Source organism: Equus asinus, chromosome 8, assembly GCF_041296235.1.
Source record: "Equus asinus isolate D_3611 breed Donkey chromosome 8, EquAss-T2T_v2, whole genome shotgun sequence".
NCBI lineage: Eukaryota > Metazoa > Chordata > Mammalia > Perissodactyla > Equidae > Equus > Equus asinus.
In genome coordinates this window covers 83,483,151-83,507,275 of record NC_091797.1, presented here as the reverse complement: position 1 = coordinate 83,507,275, position 24,125 = coordinate 83,483,151, and the positions used below count along the sequence as shown (strand labels likewise).

General features: G+C 34.0%; 1 protein-coding gene across 4 annotated transcripts in view; it reads left to right on the top strand.

Moving 5' to 3' along the window:
• TAOK3 (TAO kinase 3) overlaps positions 1–24,125 on the top strand; it is a 169,097-nt gene that overhangs the window by 70,917 nt on the left and 74,055 nt on the right. For all 4 annotated transcript variants that reach the window (XM_014854724.3, XM_070516157.1, XM_070516158.1 and 1 more), the window contains exons 2-5: positions 6,487–6,589; positions 15,495–15,705; positions 22,081–22,152; positions 22,538–22,639. In XM_014854724.3, coding sequence (XP_014710210.1) covers positions 15,586–15,705; positions 22,081–22,152; positions 22,538–22,639 — 294 coding nt within the window. In that variant the 5' untranslated portion in view covers positions 6,487–6,589; positions 15,495–15,585. The remainder of the gene's footprint in view (positions 1–6,486; positions 6,590–15,494; positions 15,706–22,080; positions 22,153–22,537; positions 22,640–24,125) is intronic.

The window sequence follows — 24,125 nt, the reverse complement described above, 5'->3', positions numbered from 1 at the left end:
ATTTTATTGCAGTTTTATAAATGGCCGCTTTTGTCTGTCATTAGCTCAGGCCACAGACTTTCAAGTCATCCTTGACTCCTCTCTTTGATATTCAATCAAAGCAGTAAAGCCCATTGGCTGTTCCTTCTCAATTATTTCAGAATTTAACCACTTCTCACTACCTCCACCATCACCACCACTGTGATACTGGCTATCATTTCTTGCCTGGACTTTTGTAATGACTTCTTCCAGACTCCTGTTTTTAACCTTGCTCCCGTACAATTTGTTTTCCCCAGAGTAGTGAGAGAGTGATCCTTTTAAACATATGTCATTTCTCCCCCAAAATGCTTCAATGGCTTCTCTTCTCACTTATAATAAAATCTGAAGTTTCAATCATATTAAGTAAGCCCCTATCTCCTACCACACTCCCCATTGCTCTCTCAGTTCTAGCCACACTGGCCTGGCTTTTTCTGGGATTCAACAAGCAATCTTGCTGTTCCCTCTGCCTGGACCACTCCTTCTTGCCAGGTATCTACAGGGCTTCTCCTTCACTTCCTTTAACTTTCAGGTCTCTGCTCAACTATTAACTTATCAGAGAGATCTATCCTGACTACTGATCTTGGTTTATTTTCTTTTCTTTATAATATTTATTAGTACTTGACATATTGATATTTATGTGTCTCTCTCTAGTAGAATATAAGCTCTGTAAGAGTAGGGAAGAACCTAAAGCCATGTTCAGGACTGAACACATTTTTGTTGTTAGTGCCATGGAGTCAATTCTGACTCCTAGTGACCCTGTGTGCAGCAGAGTGGAACCCTGCCTGGTGTTTTTACACCATCATCACACCTTCCAACACTGTATCAGACAATGCTCTGCTGCTATTCACAGGATTTTCATGGCTAGTTTTTTCAAGAGTGGTGGCCAGGTCCTTCTTCCTAGTCTGTCTTAGTCTGGAAGCTCCACTGAAACCTGTCCACTATGGGTGACCCTGCTGGTATTTGAAATACTGGTAACACAGCTTTCAGCATCACAGCAACATGCAGTCACCACAGTATGTCAGCTGCCCAATGGGTTGTGTGGTTCCCTGACCAGGAAATGAACCTGGGTGTAGCAGTGAGGGTACCAAATCTTAACCTCTAGACCACCAGGGCTGGACACATATTAGACATTTAATAAATATTTGCTGACTGAATGAATATATGAACAAATGAATGAAGTGGATGACTGAAAATAATTTAAGAAAATGTTAGAGATCTGTGAGAATTTTTTTACAAGGAATCTGAATATTAATCAAGTTTGAGAAACTCTGTTTTAAAGACTGAATTATCATTGTGTATTACAATTATTTAAAATTTTCATACCGTGCATATGATTAAGTTATGCAAAATGAAGACTTCAAAAGCCTGGTCAAATGAATTAGAATAGTTTGGAATTTATGTAGACATATCAGCACCATTTTTGTACTGGTCCTAATTTTAAGACCCATGTAAAGTACCATTTTCCCAAAATGGGTGCATGATTGATTTCAAGTTGCTAGCCTCATATCGAAGTATCAGACAGAACAAAAAGTTTCTGTGTTAAATGTAAGAAGTCCAAAGGAGCTTCTCCTTTCCCATTTATCTCTCAACCTAAATGTCTTTTTTTAAGGGAGAGAGAAAATAATACTCTTTAAGAAACTAAAATAATTGACATTTTTACATTTTAGCATACATAGTCTTAAAGGGTGACTGGAAGAGTCATCTTTATATAATTTAATGTCAATTGACCCAGGAGTAGTCTAAAGGTTATCATTATTGTGATAATTGACAAATCCAAGCCACTTCTGCATTATTTGCTAAGCAGAAGTTAGAAGATTATTAAGGTCCCTTTCCAGTTCTCAAATGCTATGGTATATGATCACAATGAACTATATGATCATATGGCATAAAAAGCAACTATCATCTAGTTTCATTTTCAAAGTGAAAGTACTATAGAAACGATCCTTACATCAGAATAACAGTTAAATATTAGCGACAAACAGTAAGAACAACTAACCAAAACAGCTTTCTGTTTTTCCTTAAAGATAGTTTTTTTGTCTGTATGAGATGTTTTATTATAGAAATGGAGGAGGGAAAACACTGGACTAGTCCTGACTTTGAAAAACTCCCATCACCTATTTATACTTCATTTTTTACTGCTATTAAGTGAAGATTTTACCTGCCTCTATCTACCCTCTGGGAGCGAGATAATGAATGAAATAATAGGAATTTACAGAGGCTAATTGACTGCAGCTTAAGTTTCAGAGCCCCTTATTTACACTAGCCCCTTCTAAGGCCCTATACCTATATTTGTGGGGGAATTTTGAAAAATTATTTTTCTTAAAGAGATCCCCAGGTTTGTTAACACTTCAGTCTTCATAAGAACGGAATCCACCGCTGTATATTCAACTGCTATGAGATCCTTCAGAGAAATAATGACAGAGAAGTCCAATCTTGTACTTAAACTTTTCTTGATTATCCTCCAAAATATAGCAAAATAGGAAAACCTTTTGGTGTTTTGAAGTCTGGCTTAGGCAGCTTGCTTCAGAAGAAAGTTTTCTGGAGTGGGAAATTAGAGGACCTGGATTTTCATTTAGAAGAATGCTACTACATAGGTATGATTTGACATTTAACTTTTCTGGGATTGAGTTTAAAAAAATAAAAGGAGTCTGATCTTTAAAAGTCTTTCTGATATAAAACATTCTTATTCTTACTTCCTTTATTAATACTGAAATATTGTGGGTTTTTCAAGCTAGTTGGATCCAGGTTTATTGTTGAAAAAGTGTGATTATAACAGTGAAAGGCAACTGAAATCTTCTGTGAATCATTTTTCTTGAAAATTTCTGAGAAAAGGGAAAGTATGAAAAATATTTATATTTCTACTCTTTATCAAGTGTTTTTTCTTACATTAAATTAGAATGTCTATGAAAAATAATTTACTTGATTATCATTGTTGGAAGATTTCCATTTCTTAGTATAAATAGTGAAGAAAATTATTTCAGTTGCATGTCTCTGATGAAATCTTCTACTCTAAGCAACCTGGATTGTTCACTTGGCCTCAGGGCCTAAGACCTGAAATACTACATTCTTGGCACAGTTCTAAGTTCTTACTGTGAATGTAATACCTGAGGTTGCAGGAGATCAAGGAAAAGGGAAAAAATAATTTTATGCATATCATTTCATCTTCAATTCAATGTTAATTCTTAAAATGCTATCGTCTTGGAAGGAAAAATGTCCTTGTTCATGTTTTGACAGAAGGATGAATTTAAAGATCATTTTTAGTATAAGATTGGGATGGAAAATACAAGGAGATTTCAGCAGATGTTTGTAGAGTATCTGCTATATAAAGATGCCACAGGGCCCAGCAGTTCCACTCGTGGGTATATAATCATGAGAGATGAAAATGTATGTCCACACAAAAACTTATACATTCATAATAGCCAAAACGTGGAAACAACTCAAATGTCCATCAGCTTGTAAAAGGAGAAACAAAATGTGGTACATCTATACAATGGAATATTATTCAGCAAAAAAAAAAAAAAGGAAATTCGTGCTACAATATGGATGAGCCTTGAAAACATTATGCTAGGGAAAGAAACCACTCACAAAAAACCACGTATTATGTGATTCCCTTCATATGAAGTGTCTAGAACAGAGAAATCTGTAGAGATAGAAAGTAGATGAGTGGTTGCTTAGGACTGGAGAGATGGGGATGATAGCTGAAGAGAATGGGACTTCTTTTTGTGTTGATGAAAATGGTCTAAAATTGACTGTCGTGATGCTTGCACCTATCTGTGAATATACTGAAAACCATTGAATTGTATACTTTAAATGGGTGAATTATATGGGACATGAATTATATCTCAAAAAAGTATTTTTAAAAGAAAAGACATGGGGGTACAATGATTAAAACATAGATTGAGATATGTATCCTCCTCTGAAGAAGCACTTGTCATACAGTTAGAGTTCAAATATATGTATGTATTTAAAACTGAAGCAGAGAGAGAAAATGGTAGGTCTTGTAGAAGAGGTGACATTTAGCTGGACTGTGAGAGTAGTTGGGGTTTGGATATTCTAGGCAGAGGGACAGCATAAGCAAAGACAAAGATAGGAAAATGTAACTGTATAGTAGTTCATTTTTTCCTGATGGTAGAGTATAAGACTTTAGGTTAGAGTAGTGGTTTGAGACCAGCTTTGGATGTTGGTTAGGTAAAGTTGTTCTTTATACTGTAGGCAGTAGGGAGACATTGAAGGATTTTGAGCAGAGATGTGATACTGTCTGAACTGTGCTTCAGGAAGATTATTATGGTAATAGGGTTTTTAAGATGAATTCCAGAAAGGATAGACTAGAGTCTGAAAGAGCAGAAACGGAGGAAAGAGATAATGAATGCTAATAGAAATGGAAATTGAAGAAGAGATGAAAAGAAACATTTGAAGCAGACTTGTGAATGGAATGTTAGGGACAAGGGAAGGGGAATGGTCAAAAGTTAACATGAGGTGCATGTGAGCCATTTAGGGGAGAAGCCAAATATATACTTGAAAATATGGGACTGGGGCTTAGAATGGAAGTCAGGACTGTCTAGTGACATAGTGTTACTGAAACCATTAAATGGAGAAAATTTAGGGTAGCAGCATGCATCACACAAGGCACTCCAGGCAAATAGGTTGGAGGAACACATTCATTTGGAGATCAGACAGAAGAGGAACTATAGGAGGAATATTTTGGAAAAACAGGAGAAGATAGTTTCATGGAATCCAAGAGACATTTATATAGAAAGAAGGGAGGTGGTTAAATGGAAGAAAACTGAGAACATTCTTTAGGTGTAATGGATAAACTTCAGGAGTATGGTTGTCAGCCTCAATAGCATGTACAGTATTCTACTTGGTGAAAAAAAATGATAATACTGGGAAAGTGTAATTCCTAGAAATCTTTCAGAGTTAATTTTAGAACATTTATAGAGCTATGCAACCAAAGATGGAGAGAATATACATTTTAAGAAAATTATGTAAAAATGAATATGTATTTAGAGAGCAGAAAATTACCACGCATCCATGTCCATAGCATGAGAAAATTATTTTCTAGGAGTGAATGTCTTCTACATTTGAAATTAGTCAGGACATGAGGATATTAGTAAACACCTTATTGAAAACTACTTTCTTAGAAATTTTGCAACTATTGTTATATAATATCATAAGGGATATTTTAGTTCACTGAATCTGTAATCAAACTAGATTAGCAGGGTAGACATGCAGACATTGTAGTTATTGATTAGTTGATGGTTAAATGTGATGCTGAATTCAGGCAAGTTTTAGCTAACAATTAATATAGAGCATTCTACAGCCGGAGAATCAGAATAACAAAAGAATGAAAAAGATTAGCTTACAAGTAGAAATGTGAGAGGAGATTGGGATATCCTCAAGAGGAAAAAGGTGAAAATGGAGGTCGATACGTTTTTTCTAGTTTCCCGCCCACCCCCCTTTTTAAGACCTTCATCTCCAAAGCTAGCCAAGCATCTAAAAATTATTTCAATATACATAAGCTTTAAATTGATATATTCTTTGACCCAATAATTCTACTTCTAGAGATCCATTCCAAAGAAAGCCCTGTAAATGTAGATGGATAATATGCACAAAGTTCTTCAAAACACAATAATTTTTAATAATTTAACAAGGGGTTGAATACAGCCTTGGTTTCAAATTGTGGAGAAACGGTTGTGAATGAATTGTGGCTCTTCAGTAAGATATACATTGAGTAGTCATTAAAATGATCTTTGTGAACAATGTTCGATAACGTGACAAAATGCTTGTACTACAGAATTAGTTAAAAGAGGTAGACTGTGGAATTATATATATAATGTGATCTCAGGTGTATAACAAATATAAACGTGAGCATGAAGAAATAAATATGCACATGGAGAAAAGTGTTAAATTGTTAATGGAGTTTGTCCTGGGTAGGATTAGGGATTTTTCTTCATAATAGTATATATTTCCCAGATTCTCTACATTAGGGTGTACTTCTGTAATAGATAGTAAGGAATAATCGTTACCCCTGAAATGTGGAAGACTGGTTATAGGAAAGCCTAGGAAAGGAAAAATAGATGAGACAATGTAAATCATCATGCCTATTGGAAAAGCAATTCAAAATGTACGCCTTCCTGACAATCAGCAGCATCACCGTGTGCTGTCAGATTAGTCCTGTCTACAGGTAGCCTCTATTGAGTTTCCCTGGACTCACAACAAACCAGTGGAAGCCTCATAGATTCTGAAATCTAATGACACATTTGTTTACCTGGTGTTACTTGTGAAAGAGTAGCCTGAGTCTGTATTGTGAAAATCTTACCTTTTACATTTGTCATGCACAAACAGATGAAGATAAAATTTTAACTTTGTAATATTACATTTGTAAATATTTAAACCTATCATATTATCGATTATTGCTTCTTTAATTTTGCCCTTATAATTATATATTTTATTCTTCTTTTTCCATAGGTGCACCATAAATACAAAAGACTGAAGTTATAAAAGAGAATAAAAATATTGCTGCTAAAATGAATCTGAGCAACACAGTATATTTTGTGCCATATACAAAAAGGTATTGTCCATTGATCCATGACTTTGCTTTATTCTATAAAATAGGAGCAAATTCTATTTTCTGGGTCTCCTATAATGAAGTTTTATTATCTTTGTAAGGAAAATAAAAGGAAAAGTAAAAATCTTAATAAAATTGGGATAAAATATTCTGTAAGCATTTTTTAGTTTCAAATTGTTTTCTTATAGATTTTCATTATTCTCAGTTATAGCTTACAGTTATGGAGAATTACTTGGTGAAAAGAAATGAGCTTACTTAAAGTTTCTTGATTCCTATTATGAAATTATTTTCTTTAAGTATATGTTGCCATTTTTTGTTGTAATACTTTATAATTAGACATTTGAAAGAAAATTCTTCATATCACTTTTCCTCTAATTACAGAAGTAATAGATTTTGCAGAAAATACAGATAAGCAAAAAGAAAGAAATAAAAAAGTTACCTGAAATCCCAACACCTACTTCAGATATAGCACAAACCTGCAAATAAATCCAAACTGCAAGTGAGACAAGCCACGCTGCCCACTTCACTGTCACATCTCTCCTGTGTGTTACCTACTTATACCCCGATTCTTCTATTAAAGCAAAACAAAACAAAAGAAGAAACCGCCTTGTATAAATTCCTGGAAGGATATATTACTGGGACAAAGAGTGAATCCATTCTGTTCTTCCAGCAGTGTATAAAAATGACTTTTCTTATGCCCTCACCATAAAATTTATCTTTTCTCTATTGCTTCACCAATTTGTCATTGGTGAAAATTTGTCATTTGGTGAAATGAGGTGTCATTATTTTAGTTTTTACTTCTTTGATTACTAGTGAAATTATATGTTTCATGTCATTAATCATATGACTTCTATTTCTTCTTTTAATTTCCTGTTTATGTCCTTTGAATGTGTCGGTGGGTATATTATATGTATGTGTTCACCTCTCTGATGTTAAGAATAACTTTTAGGGGCCGGCCCTGTGGCCTAGAGATTAAGTTCGCACGCTCTGCTTCAGCAGCCTGGGTTTGGTTCCCAGGCACAGAACTACATCACTCATTGGTGGCCGTGCTTTGGCAACGACCCACATACAAATAGAGGAAGACTGGCACAGATGTTAGCTCAGGGCCAAAAGCAAAAAGAGGAAGATTGGCAACAGATGTTAGCTCAGGGTGAATCTTCCTCAGCAAAAAATAAAAAAAATAACTGGCACTTATTTTGCAAAAACTATCCCTGCTTTATTTGCTTTTCAATTTTGTTTATTGCATCTTTTTAAAACAACCTTGTTGATGTATAATTGACATAAAACATGTTCTAACATATCCATCACTCTCAAAAGCTTCTTCATGACCCTTTTTAATCCCTCTCTCCACCTCCTTTCACTCAAACCCTATCCCCAGGCAACTACTGATGTGCTTTCTGTCATTTTAGATTAGTTTGCATTTTCTAGAATTTTATATAAATGAAATCATAGAGTATGTACTCTTTTTTTGCCTGGCTTCTTTCACTCAGCATAATTATTTTGAGATTCACCCATGTTGTAGCATGTATCAGTAGTTCATTTTATTGCTGAGTTGCATTCCATCATCTGCATGTATGACAGATTGTTTATCCATTCATCTGTTGATGGACATTTGGGTTGTTTCCAGTTTCGGCTATTAAAAATAAAGCTGCTATGAACATTTGTGTACAGGGTTTATATGGACATATGCTTTCATTTTTCTTGGGTAAATACCAGGAGTGGAATGACTACATCATATAATAGATGTATGTTTAACTTTTTAAGAAACTGCCAATGTGTTTTCCAAAGTGTTTGTACCATGTTACGTTCCCACCAGCAGTATATGAGAGATTCAGTTACTTTGCATCCTTGCCAACATCTGGTATGGTCAGTCTTTTCAATGTTAGCTATTCTAATAGGTATGTAATAGTATTTCATTGTGGTTTTAATTTGTATCTCCCTAATGAATAGTGATATTAAGCATCTTTTCTTTTGTGTATTTGTCATCCATATATCTTCCTTGATGAAGTGTCTGTTCTAGTCTTTTTCCCATTTTTAAAATTGAGTTCATTTTCTTTTTACTGAGTTTTGAGGATTCTTTATATTTTCTAGATACAAGTCCATTATAAGATATATGTTTTGCCAAGATTTTCTCCCAATCTGTGACTTACCTTTTCATTGTCTTAATGAAGTCTTTCAAAAAGGATACATTTTTAATCTTGATTAAGTTTAATTTGTCAATTTTTTCTTTTATAGATTGTGCTCTTTTTTATATCTAAGAAATCTTCGCCTGACTCAAGGTCGCAAAGAATTTCTCCCATGGTTTCATAGAGGGTTTTTTTAGTTTTAGGTTTTACATTTAGTTCTATATTACTTTTGGAGTTAATTTTTAATATGGGGTTAATATGGATCAAAGATCTTTTTTTTTTTTTGCATATATATATATGCAATTGTTCCAGCACCATTTGTTGAAGACTTTCTCCACTGAATTGCCTTTGCGCCTTTATCAAAATTCAGTTGTCCATAAATGTGGGTCTATTTCTGGACTTCCTATGCTGTTGCATTGATCTGTTTGTCTATATCATTATCACTCGCTTGATAACTGTAGCCTTATGATAAACTTGCAATTAGGATATATTAGCCCTCCAACTTCGTCTTCCTTTTTCAAAGTTGTTTTGGTTATTCTCGGTCTTTGCATTTTCTTATGAATTTTAGAATCAGCTTCTCAATTTATATTTCTAAAGAAAATTCCATGTTGAGTCTTCTGACCTCTAACCACAGTATAGCTCTTCATTATGTCTTTAATTTCTTTCACCATTCTTGTAATTTTCAATGTACAGGTCTCACACATCTTTTGTCAGATTTATTCCTAAATATTTCATATTGTAAGTGATATTTAAAATTTTTTTTCTTCTTTTTTTTTTTCGCTTTATCTCCCCAAACCCCTCCCCCTATACACAGTTGTATATCTTAGTTGCAGGTCCTTCTAGTTGTGGGATGTTAAAATTTTTGATTTCTGTTGTTCCTGTTTGGAAATATAATTGAGTTTTAGATGTTGATGTTATATTCTGCAACTTTGATAAACTCACTTATTAGTCCTAGTAGCTTTTTGTAAATTACATTGAATTTTGTACATAGGTGATTATGTTGTTTGTCAATAAAAGTCTTCCTTTTTCCTTCCCAATCTTGATGCTTTTTCTTTCTTTTTTTCTTGCCTTATTGCACTTATAGAACATCCAGCACAATGTTGAATAGAAGTGTTGAGCACAGACCTCTTTGCCTTGTTCCTGATCTTAGCAGGAAAGCATTTTGCCTTTCGCCATTATATTTGACCATAACTACAGATGTTTCATGGATTCCCTTTATGAGGTTGGGGGTGTTACCTGCTATTTCCAGTAGGCTCAGAGTCTTTATCAGGAATGAATTTTGGATTTTGTCAAATGCTTTTATGCATCTTTAGAGGTGCTCATTTGGCTTTTTTTTAGATTGTTGATATGGTGAGTTACATTGGTTGACTTTTGTGTGTTAAACCAACCTTGCATTCCTGGGATATTATTGAATTTTATTTGCTAAAATTTTGTTATGAATTTTTGCATCTGTATCCCTGAAGTATTTTTGTCTGTTGTTTTCTTTCTTGTAATGTTTTTGTCTGGCTTTGGTATCAGGGCACTGCAAGGCTCATAGAATGAATCCTAGAAAGTATTTCTTCTTTTCCATTTTCTGGGAGACATATATAGAATTAGTGTTGTGTCTTCCATTGATGTTTGGTAGAATTTACCAATGAAGCCATTTTAGCCTGGAGTTTTCTTTTTAGGAAGATTTTAAATTACAAATTCAGTTACTTCGATAGGTGTATAGAGGTATTTGGGCTGTTTCTTCTGGAGTAAACTTTGGTGGTTTGTGTCTTTCAAAGAATTTGTCTATTTCATCTAAGTTGTTGAATTTATTTCCATAATGTTGTTTATATTAATCCCTGATTATCCTTCTGATGTCTATAGAATCTGTATTGATGTCATCTCTCTCATTTCTGCTATTGGTAATTGTGTCTTCTGACTTTTTTTTCTCATCAGTCTGGCAAGAGGTGTATAAATTTGATTATGTTTCTCAAAGAATTAGCTTCGCTTTCATGATTTTTTTCTTTTCTTTTTTTTCTGCTTTAATCTTTATTATTTCCTTTCTCTGCTTACTTTGGGCTAAATTTGCTCATTTTTTCTAGTTTTTTTCTAGTGGAAGCTGAGGTCATTTGTTTGAGACCTTTCTTAAAACAAGAGCTTAGTGCAGTAGATTTTCCTGTGAGTACTGCTTTAGCAGCATCCCACAAATTTTGATATGTTGTACTTTCATTTTAATTAAGATAAAAATATTTTCTTTTTTTTAATTTATTCTTTGACCCATGGACTATTTAAAAGTGTATTATTTAGTTTCCATATATTTGCAGATTTTTCAGATGTCTCTCTGCTATTGACAGATAGCAAATCAAAGTAATGTTTATTACAGCATTTATGGGCTTAACTCCTCCATAAATAACTCTGTACAGAGTTGGGAAGTAGGGCTATGATAGATACAGGAGGGAAGAGAGCATGGTATGAAGGCTCACATGTGATCAGGTGCAGCATCCTCCCATTTTCAAGTGCACTAACAAGGCTGTTGGGATCTCCATCAGAGTGAAAACAGCAGGACTCCTATGGCAAGATCTTTCAGAATTTGAGGGTTCCATTGCAGGTTCAGTCCATGACCCAGGTCCAAAAGTTTTAGCCTTCTCTGCTTCCTCCAGGGCTAACTTCAGGTTCTGGTAAAATAGTTCACATCTGATGGGCATTTCCAGGGAGTGGAATGGATTCTTGAGGGCAAAGTCTGAGCAAATCTCATAAATCTTTTGAAGAGAATCTATTCCAGCTTGCCTAGGATCTGCCAGCACCACAAACTTGATCCTTCTCAGTGTTTGGAAGCAGGGCAGTTTAAATGTGCCTCTAATTTAATTCCATTATGTTCAGAGAATATACTTAGTATGACTTAAATCTTTTCAATTTATTGAGGCTTATTTTATGGTGTGGAACATAGGTCTATCTTGGTAAGTGATCTGTGTGCACTTGGAAAGAAGATGTGTTATGATGTTGGGTAGAGTGCTCTGTAAATGTTAATAATCAAATTGCTTGATAATGCTGTTCAAGTCTTCTGTATCCTTACTGATTTTCTGTCTATCTGTTCTATCAATTATTGAGAAAAGGAAACTGAAACCTGCAACTATAATTGTGGATTTGTCTATTTCTCCTTGAAGTTGAATCAGTTTTTAATCATGTATTTTGAGGCTCTGTTATTAGGTGCATAAACATTTAGGATTGTTATGTTCTCTTGATGAATAGATGGATCCCTTTACCATTATGAAATAAACTTCATATTATTCTTTGCTTTGAAATCTATGTTATTTGATATCAATATAGCCAGCCCAGCTTTCTTTTGATTAGTATTATGTCTTTTTCTATCCATTTAACCTATTTGTCTTTATATTTAAAGACATATTTGTGTCTTTATATATACACACATATGTATTCATATATGCAATTAAATTTATGTATAATATACGGTCCATATTCAAATGATATTATACCATTTTGCTTATAGTATAACAACTTTACAATGTTGTGCTTAAATTTCTCTCCTCCTAGACTTTGTGTTATTATACATTTTACTTCTATGTATATTATAAATTCACACTATGTTGTTATTTTTGTTTAAATGATGAAATTTAAATAATGGGCGACCAGGCCCTGAGCTCCCCCCTCTCTGAGCCTTGGCCTGGAAACTCTCCCAGGGCCTTAAGCTGGGCAATTATGGCTCATCTTGTTTGCTGCTCTTCTGTCAGGAATCACCATCCTTCTTTGCCTGTCCATTGTCTTGAAATATCCTCATTTCATTTTTTTTTCCCAGTGTTTTAGTTGTTTCTTGTGGCAGATAATAAATCCAATCCCTGTTACTCCATCTTGGCTGGAAGTAGAAATCTATTCATTATGTTTTTTAAGACAAAGAAGTTATTAATTGTATGTAGTCAAGCTTATTGATTTTAGTTTATGGCTTTTGCCTCTGGTGTCTTGCTTAGTAATTAAATATTCAACTATAATTTATTCTAAAAGATTTTATGGTCTCATTTTTTACATTTAAATTTTTATTTCTTTTGAAAATCATTTTAGTCTATAGTATGACATAGTGATCTATGTATTTCTCCCAAATGGTTATCCATATTACTTAGCTTTATTTACATTGAAGCCAAAATATTCGAAAGTTCAAAATACATTTTGGTGATTGAAAAGATCTTAGTTCTTATAAGTTTAATTTGTAGCTCTTTTGGGTTTTGCTAAAGGCAAGCTTATAGTTTACTTTTTTCTTTTCTTTTTTCTTTTTTTGGCATATTCTCCAAAAGGTATGCCTTTGATTTAATCCTTTGTTTCTCTTTTCTATTCTCAAGCATAAGCATTGAAGGCAATAGCACTTTTTGAACTTTATGTATTTTCGGTTAACTGATTGACAAATAACTAGATTTAAGGTGCTTTTTCAATAGTATTGATATATTGACTTAATGCTTGATTAGTCGCATTCATGGATTGCCAGGATGAGTGCCCAGGATTACAGGTGTGCTGTTTTCTGTGGCGAATACTTTTGAGGGCTCCCCATTGCCCTCAGGATAAAGTCAAAATTTCTTAATATGGCTTAAAAGACCTATTGAGATTTTCCTTGGCTTAACACCAGCTTTATATTTTCTCCTTCCAACTCTTCCACACATTCATATTGAATAAACTACTTTTATTTTCCCTGAGTAGGAATACTTTTTCAAATCCAAGTAAGAAATAGTCTGGATCACCCTATTATATCCTTATATGAAAATTTTTTGCTTTTTCCTCATAACAGCAACCAATTATAACTATTTTGTCATTTGTGCCATTATAGTTTAATGCCCGTCACTCCCATTTGACTCTAAGACCTTTAAGGACAGGGACCACATCCCATTCTATCTCCAACACTCAGTACACTGCCTGGCAAATAGTAGGCACCCAATAAATATTTGTTGAATCAAGGAAAGAGTTGAGTGGTTAGATGGATAGTTAGTTTGATGACCTACATATGCTAACGATTTAACTAGACTAACCATATGAAATAATGTACATTGTCACCTAAGGCTATCATGTCGCAAGAGAGAAATACCTCTTAGTATGGTCAGTTTTACTTCTTTAATTAATGACTCTCTTTTTCTCTTCTTGAGTGAAGCCCATTGGCTCATCATGTTTGCAAAACTACAGTTTTATTGGCCAATAACCAAATTTCTAGCATAGTTATCTAGTGGGTCAAGGAAGAAACACAAACTATCCTGTGATAAGTTCAAATGTCGAATGATTCTTGGGGGCAGGAGGTATTTATAATAAAAAACATGGATGAAAGCTAATATTTCAATATTTTTCAAAGAATAAAGAAAAAAGGATCTACACCAAAAAATGTAACTATTGACAATCAACATATAAGCATGTCAAAATGATGTCTTTTTATTAATAGAAACTTTGAACTCAGAATATTTTGTATAGCAGCAGAATAAACTGCCTCTTTAAGTGAACATTTAGCATAGTCTCCAAATTACAGAAGTTTTTTCCAGTGGTTTGCACAGAATTGTTTAATTACCTATTCTACTATATGTATATATCACACATTAATTAAGAGCATGGGCTTTGCAGTTAGATCCGGGTTTGAGTCCCATTTCTGACAAATACTACTTTCCTGACCATGGAGAAGTAGTTCTGCCTCTCAGTCTTAGTTCATCCTATAAAATCCAAATAATAAGGTCCTACTTTATGAAGCTGTTGTAGGGATTAAAGGAGATAATGTGTACATTGTATTCAGTGTTGCCTAACACATAGTAGTACTTAATAAATGTTAGCTATTATTATTTCAGTATTAATTAGACCAAAATGCTTTTTAAAACAGATTTATTGAGATATAATTTTCATACCATACAATTCACTCATTTAAAGTGCATAATTCAGTGGTTTTCAGTATACTAGCAGTTGTGCAACCATCACCACCATCAATTTTAGAACATCTTAATCACCCTAAAAAGAAAGCCCATACCTTTTAGCTATTATCCCCAATCCCCGCTTCTTCCAAGCCCTAGGCAACCAGTAATCTACTTTCTGTCTCTATAGATTTCCTTATTCTGGATGTATTATATAGACTGAATGACACAATATGTAGTCTTTTGTGACTGGTTTCTTTCACTTAGCATAATGTTTTCAAGGTTCATCCATGTTGCAGCATGTATCAGTACTTCAATCCTTTTTATGGCTGAATAATATTCCATTGTATGGATATAGTATATTTTGTTTATTCATTTGCCAAATGGACATTTGAGTTGTTTCCACCTTCTGGCTATTACGAATGTTGATGCCATCAATATCCATGCACAAGTTTTGTGTGAACCTATGTTTTTATATCCCTTGGGTATATACTAGGAGTGGAATTTCTGGGTCAAATGGTAACTCTATGTTTAAGTTTTTGATGAACTGCCAGTCTGTTTCCCAAAATGGCTGCACCATATTACATTCCCACCAGCAGTGTTGGAGCGTTCTTATCTGTCCACGTTCTTACCGATACTTATTATCTGACTTTTCATAATAGCCATCCTACTGGATATGAAATGGTATCTCATTGTGGTTTTAACTTTTATTTTTCTAATGACTAATAATCTAGAGCATCTCTTCATGTGTTAATAGCCACTTGTATATCTTTGGGGAAATGTCTATTCATATCTTTTGCCCGTTTTTCCTTTGGGTTATTTGTCTTTTTGTTATGGAGTTGTAAGACTAAGATGGTTTTTAATATTAATTTGTATTGCCACCAAACAAAATGTGTTCAAGATAAGTTAATGTTAAATCTTATTTTTCTACAGGTACTAAACATTTACCAAAAAAATAATTTGTCAATGAGAGATAAAGCTGACTGGGATATCGAAAGCAAAGCGCTTGCAAATACTGGTCATCATGCGTAAAGGGGTGCCAAAGGACCCAGAGATTGCTGATCTATTCTACAAAGATGATCCTGAAGAACTTTTTATTGGTTTGCATGAAATTGGACATGGAAGTTTTGGAGCAGTTTATTTTGTAAGTAATTAAGAATCATTTAGATAGATCACATGAAGAAAGTTTGAATTCTACACATTCTATTATTTATAAAATACACTCGGCTTTAATGTTTATTCTACAAATTAAATGATGTCTATAGTAGAGGCAAATAGTCATTGCTGAAAAGCCAATCCCAGAATTCTAAGCATTATTCAAGTCAATGGTGTCTATATCAAATGACTCTGCCATCAAGTTTCTACAAAAAAGTTATAAGCTTGACGTTGAGCCTTATGCATTTCTCCTACATGCCAAGCTCTTTCCTGTCTTGGGGGCTTCATGTATGCTATTCCTCTCAGCTAGAAAACTCTACACATTGCGTCTTCATCTCTGTCTAATTCTTGTTTATCCTACAGATTTCAGCTTAAGTGTTAGATTCACAAGATAGCCTTTCCTGTTCAACCCTCCAGCACTCCATTAAGACATTCTTTATGATCTCATAATATCCTGAGCTTGTATTTTGTTGCATTTGTCACAGTTGTAGTTAAATAATTGTGTGAGATTTTTTGATTCATATATGTCCCTCCCACTAAATAGTAAGCTCATGAGGACAGGGGTTATGTCTATCTTGTGCATTGCTATCTTCTCAGTAACTAGTATAATAATAGGAACTCAATAAATGACAGATGGTCAGGTGGATGGATAGGTGGATAGATGGATGGATGAACGAAGGAGTGGATGGCTACTCAGACAGATGTACTGACAAGGAGTTTTAGTAACAGTCACGTCAAGTCAGTATTTTAGGTTAAGGGGTACAAAGCCTAGCCCCTTAGAGTCAGTTTGAACTCCAAGAATGTGATTACCTTCTGATGAGAAGAATGAGAAATGACTGCAATGTTAACATAGCTCGTTCACCTGAAAGTCATTACGTAAAATATAGTTCTTTAATTTATTTAGATAACCTTAACAGTTTGCTTCATCAAAGTAACAAATACTTTTTTAAGAGTACTAGTCCATTAAAGCAAGTAATATTTAAGTACTAATTATTAACCTATTTCTCCTCCAAACCAACCTATTAAATAATTTTTTTTTTAATCAAACAGTATTTGACTTTTCCTTTTAAGTGGTCCTTTATGTTCTGCCATCTGGGTAGGGCTTATCTTTAGATGTCCTTCCAAATGAGATTTTATTAATTGACTCTTTAGCTTATTCTTTTGTTTCTAGCCAAATCTTCAGCCTGGGTTTTCTCTGAACTCTTTCTTGTTTCATGTCTGTGCTCAGCACTGCCACCACTTCTTCTCCCTCATCCCCATCGAATACTTGGCTGCCGCTCAAGTACATCTTATCATGAAGTGACCTTCCATGGCTGAAGAGGATGTTAATTTTCTAGTTAACAGTCCCATGTTAATCTTTGGGTTTAGAATCGTATTTAAGGTCCAATCAAAGTGTTGCCTTCCTCATTCACAAAGACACTTTTTTTTGTTTTTGAGGAAGATTAGCCCTGAGCTAACATTCGCCACCAATCCTCCTCTTTTTGCTGAAGAAGATCAGCCCCGAGCTAACATCTGTGCCCATCTTCCTCTATTTTATATGTGGGACACCTGCCACAGCATGGCTTGAGGAGCGGTACTTAGGTCCACGCCCAGGATCCGAACTGGCACACCCCGGGCCACTGAAGCAGAGTGCACGAACTTAACCACTGCACCAGTGGGCCAGCCCCCACAGAGACAGTTTTTTAAAAAAGGATTTTTTTAAATTATAAATATATCATACATGCAAAAAATGTGCATAATACATACACAGTTATATATTTTAATATATAATTTAAAGAATAATTAAAAGGTAAATCCCTTTATAACACCAGCCAGGCCAAGAAATTGAATATTGCCGGCCTTCCGTAAGCCCCTCTTGTGTTAGGAGAATCCACTATCCTGAATTTTATGGTGATTATTTTTTTGTTTTTTTATATATGTAACCCACTTACTTCTGCACCCCTAACAATATAATTTGGGTTTGCCTGGTTTTGAACTTTTCGAAAATGGAAACATTCTGTATATATTTGTTTGTGACCTCTTTATTTTGCTTGGAGGTAGATTCTTCAGCCATCTTTTCTTGCTTTCCTTCTATTACGTTATAACTAATTCATCCTCTCAGAATCTCTCTTGGCCAGAGTCAGAGGGTAGTTCCAATCTGTATTTGACTCTGCTATTTTAAAGAGCAGCCAAACCCCTCTCCAAGTTCTCTTTTAGAATGGATGCAATAAACTGAGTATGCTTTGAAACTTATTAACAAGCCATCTGTACTAGGGGCAAAATGAGACCTACTTTGTAATAGGCTGTAAAAGACCTAGCGATTTATTTGCTTTTGGGGCCACGTTCTGTCTACTTAACTAGAGTACATGCCTTTTGAAAATGAGGACTATTTCTAATACTTCTTTACAACTTTAAAGACTAGCACAATGCCCCGTTTACAGTAGTCACTAATATGTGTAATTTGTTGATAATGATAGACTAGAGAAATCATAAAGATACCTTGGTGGCTTTGATATTGAAATGTAATCATTAACTATATATTGCCTGTATACAAAAGTGAGTAATACAGGCCCATAAAAGCTCATAAGGCACTAAAAAACAGATTAAAGGGGAATTAACTGACACTTTACTAAAAAACTTACAAAAAGCTTTAACCTTTTATCTATAGTGTTCACATAGGTAGTATGTTAAAAATTGATTTTCTCACTGGCCACAGTAATATTTCTGTGTTGCTCCTCCCTCACTGCTAATAGATTCTTCCTCCATTATTCATACCATTATAACCAAGAAGACTGTCCTCTCTTACTTAGCCAACTGCAATAGGCTCCTCACTGATCTCTGTGCACCCATACTGATCTCTCTCTGCTCTATTGTCCACATCATGGTGAACTTGGGGAAAATAAAAAGTCAGTTTGATCATATTACCTTTTCACTATGAAGCCTTCAGGGTCTCTCCTCTATTCCTAGGCTAAGATTAAAATCCTTACTGGAGCCTGCCTCCAAGGTCTTCCATGATGTGGTCCCTATCGATGCCAGAACTGTATTCCCTCTTATCCTCATTGCTCTAGCTGTAATATTCTGTCTTTCCTTTGATCGTCCATCATTGGATCTTTGCACAGACTTTCTCTCTGGAATGTTTTCTTGACTCACGCTCATCCTTGAGCTCTCAGTTGAAGTCTCGTTTCTTCAGGGAAGCCTCGCCTGACCTGCCTAAGTTACATTCCCCCATTTTTGGTTCTCAAAGTAACACATACCCTTCTGCATAGCACATGTCACAGTTGCAATGTTACGTTAGTTTGTTATGATTTTATTTTTCTTATGTCTATGCTACTAGAAGAGAGACAGGTACTGAGCACATTTACTCACAGATCTATCCCTAGCACTTAGCCCGATACCTGATAAATTTTGAACACCTAGTAAGTATTTCTGAGATGAGTGAATTATGAAGAACTCAGAGAACTTGGTACTGCTAATTAGTACTTTTCTTGAGTCATAGTCTTGCTAGCAAGCCATAAAGACCAGAGTCTAGCAACCAACATTTTTATACCTAAACACTATAATTTTGTTAGACTCTTTGTAGTTTACATGGAATGATGCCAGGAAATAGGTTTAAAGTGAATTGTAAGCTGGCACAGTTCTTGTAGAATCAATCACCTGAGAGCATATATTATATTCAGAGAAAATTGAAACTATTCACTTGATGAAATATCTGTGTGGTTTGGATTTACCTAAGTAATTCAGAAATTAGCAGCAGTAACAAATGAGATAGTAAGAAACTCTGTATTAAAGGAAAATAAAAAGGGCTGAGCATGTTTATTTTTTTATTCACTTAAACACAACTATAAAGTTTCTAGGTTTCTACTGTTGCCTTGTTGAACTCAGCATGTCATGTATAATCTACCTACAGTAAGTAATTTCATTCTCCTCTTCTGGGTATAACTGCCTTTTTTTTAGCTGAGGTTCAATAAATAGGGCAAAAAAAAGCACTTATGTTTAATTTTTATATTTCTCTAGAAACTAAGCAAAATGTTGACAATGTAAATGTAGCTGGAAAATGGTTAAGAAAATATTCAACACATAGTAAGTTCTCAATAAATATTTTTTGAATCAATGATCTTGCTTAAAGTTACTGAGACCATTGAGACTGTTGAAAGTGTTAAGTATGAATGTAAGTTTCAAGAATAAAACTTGAAATGTTTAGAGGTTGTAATCATTCATAATACAGTATGAAGCACTGGAAAGCTGAGACTTCATTGAGAGTTTCCTTTGTCTGTACTAAAACAATGACCTTTCTTTAAATTTCAGTTTCAGGTTTGAATTTTAACCAGTATAAAATTGCATTAAAAATCTCACATCTATAGAAAAATCAACATGAGTATGTTTTTCAAATTTCACGTCTCTGCCCCAGTAGATAGGTTCTATAAGCAAGTACACTTATCAGGTTCTAAGTAATGATTACTCTGTGAAGGTAAAGAAATATGTTTTTATTTTAGGATAATTCTTTTTTCATGTCTCTGGTTCCAAAGAAGCATTGATTGTAAATAACCTTAATAAACAATTAGATAATCCTATCTGATTCCTTTTGTGTGGGCCTTTTTTTTTTCTTTTTAGAAAAGTTAAGGATTTTTTTTTTTAAACCCCACTACAAGTTAAAATTCCTGATTGTTTGAGTATTTCCTAAACCTTCCCCAGGCTCCTTAAGCTGCACAATACATAGATTCATGCCCCAAATATCCATCTTTCAGGTATAGTCTCTCTAACCTTTATTGTAATACTGAATTTACATCAACTTTTCTTTGTTGCTGTCATATAAGCAGTCTTAGTGTTAAATTTTAAAAGCCAGCAAAATGTGATTTTTGCTTTTGAACAAGTCAGTCTGTACCTTCTAAATGAACAAAATATCTAAAAAATGCCTTTGTAGAATCCTGCTGATTTGAAAACTATAACTAGTGGATACCTTGTTTGTATAATAGGTACTTTTACCTAAGTGCTTGTAAAAAAAATTTTTTTAGTGTGTGTTCATTTTTTCTGCATTTTGGCATCCAGTAAGAATCTGGAGTTGAATTGTTTTTACATCAGTAAGTTGTAATAGTTTGAATTTAAATTTTTTAATCAAAAAGAAACCATTGTTATATCTGAGGAGCTTCCTTAATTAGATGATTTGAGAAAATGATTATGCATTTTTCTCTAAAATTGGTGACCTGATTTTATCAGTCAGTGAATTCCAATCCTTTACCTCAGAACCACTGCTATAGCTTTATTGGTTAACAATAATAGTAATATTCTGGAACCAAAATAGCTTACATAGATCAGGGGTATGATGCAGAGCCCTGTAATTAAAAGAAAACCAAAATTAGATCATCTTTTAATGTCTTATCTTTATTTTTCTGAAAATTTTTAGAAAATTTAGTTTTGAATCTCTTAAGTACTTGGGAGGAAAAGAATATTACTTGAGTTATTTGTGGTTTTCATGTGTGCTTTAAATGAACTGTTATATTTTGGATATGGAGAAGATACATCAGGATAATTATGAGACAGGACCGCCTTTGTGGATGACCAGACACACACGCAGACGCACACGTGTGTATGTGCATATGTAGTGCATTCTTTTGATAAAGTATGTGTAACTTTGAAGTGAAAGTTCCTCTTAAGATTAATCTTACCTTCTGCTGCACTGTTCAATGCAGTAGCCACTATTTAAATATGTTAATTAAAATTAAATGAAATTTAAAATCCATTTCCTCAGTCACATGTGCCACATTTCATGTGCTGCCATGTACAATGTAGACATAGAACATTTCTATCATCATGGAAAGTTCTATTGGACAGTACTGCTCCGGGGATTATCATGATATATATCCCGGTATAAATTCTTTCATAATTTTTTTTACACATATACTCACATTATTACTATTTTGCAGAAATAAGATCATACCATACAGCTTGTTTTTTGTCATGATATTTTTGACATCTTTTTGTATTACTATATATACATATAGATTACCTCATTCTTTTCATAGTTATTTCATTATATGACTGTACCATGTTTATTTAACTGGTTCTCCATTGACGGACATTCTACATGGCGAAGCCAGAATAGATGTTTTGGAAATAAGACTCATTTTTGTTTGATTGGATATATTTTGTTAAACCCTAATTCTTTGTTATAGTACACAATCTTTGCATGTGTATTGAAAGGGATAAAGAGAGGCTGTACCTTAAAGTGAGGTGGAAATGTCCATCTAGCCTATCAAAAGTTGGAATATCTTTAAACTGTGATAATGAAATGTGAGAATGTTGTTTAAATTCTCTAGTCGAATATTTAAGTTAAACTGACTGAAACATCATTCATTCTTTTTAATTTTTTTCTACTCTCTTAAAACAGGCCACAAATGCTCACACCAATGAGGTGGTGGCAGTTAAGAAAATGTCCTATAGTGGGAAGCAGACACATGAGGTAAGTTAAAGACAGTTGTCTACCTGAACTAACATAAGCAAGTTCGGATGAAATTGACAGGAGAAACAAAGTTCCTTAAACATTTCGTTATCACAATTCTTTTTCTTCCTTCTTGTGAAGCATACAATAAATGTTCCTAATATTCTAGCTCAATCAACTATTTTGTGGAATAGAACATGGGTTAGTATAGTGAATTTATTACAATATATTTGGTGATAGATTTATATTTGCATGTATTCAAACTAAAGAAATAGAAATTTAAATAGTTTCTTCATTTATTAAACATTTGCTTGTGCATTTAAAAAATAAAAGAACATTTTATATGTATACTTGATAATAAAATACTATTTTCAGTTTAAAATAACATTTTCTTTCTGACCAATAGAAATGGCAAGATATTCTTAAGGAAGTCAAATTTTTACGACAGTTGAAGCATCCTAATACCATTGAGTACAAAGGTTGTTACTTGAAAGAGCACACTGCTTGGGTAAGTCAAAGGACTTCTATTATTTATTTTTTTCTATTAAAATTTTTTTCTTTTTTTATTCTATTATCTCTTTGAGTTGTAAAATTATCAGTCTTATTTCTGTCTCATTTGACTTTTTTTAATCAATATTTAACATTTGTTAATACCTTAGAGTATGCCAAATGGTATACATTTCATAAGATTAAATTTATCTAGCTATTGGAAAATTCCGTTCTGTAAGCGCTCAACAAAGAGACAGTGAAAAGTTAACACTATTCTATAATGATTTATTTGTAAAAGTAAAGGGCAGGGCCTTTTATTCTCATCCTAGAATTTTTATTGTTGACATTTCTCATTCCCCACTCCAATTCCTTCACAATTTAGAATTGTGCTTGATATTACCAACACCGTCTAAGTTTTACCAAACAGGGCCTAGCACTATGATTTAAATAAAACAGTTTGTTGTTCCACTCTATCTTCTTGAGTATTTTTATAAATTATTGTGTTTCTGTTATTAGGTTGGCACATTAGGCACTATTTAGGAGATGAAAATGTTATACTTTGCCCTTTATCAGATTGCTCACTCCAACTTAAAGTCCAATTTAACTATCATTTATTGAGTGCTTACCATGTACCAAGTCCTTTCCTGTACATGATCTCTGATTAGGGAATGGAAGTTTTGTTCCCAGAAAGACTATCAAACAGTATACTTAAAAATAAACATTTCTGTTCAGGCAACTCTTAAAAGATATCTAGAGGCATTGCTTCTGTTCTGAGCAGAAGAAATTAATCAGAGGAGTATCTCATCTGGAAATCAGTTCTCTCGCAATCTCAGCTGTCTTGAAGGAGTCAAGGGATTTCGAGCAGAGAGAATAAATGTTACAAAATCAAGTGCTAAATTCATGTGTTTCAAGTCTTAGAAAATCCTCTGAGCTCCTATTTGAAGCCTATTTACTCTTAGATTACATAGAGTACTAATAACTTTGGTCACCTGATCTCTGTCTACAACTGATTTGATAGGCTAATTAGAAGGAGCTCCCTGGAACTGAGCTGCTGGAGACATTCATACAAACAACCACAGACTAATTTGACCATAAGGAAGAAGTGGGGGAAGCTAGAATGCGGACCTGAAAATTTAAAAGCAGAGCAACTAGAGCTGTTTAATGTCAGGAGCAAACAACCAGCCACAGCTCAGTTGCCTTGTGTTATGGAATAATGTGGAAAGAATATTTGTGAGCAGAACATGGAGTTGTTTAATATGTAATTTAAAAAAGATAAGCATATATATATATATATATATATTCCGTTACTCAGTTTAAGAAATTAGAAAAGTATGTGATACAATAGAGAAATGTTTCCATCAAAATTGGTTAAAGAAAAAAAGTATTGGGGCCGGCCCAGTGGTGGAGCAGCTAAGTTTGCACGTTCTGCTTCACTGGCCCAGGGTTCACTGGTTCGGATCCTGGGCACAGACCTAGGCACTGCTTATCAAGCCATACTGTGACAG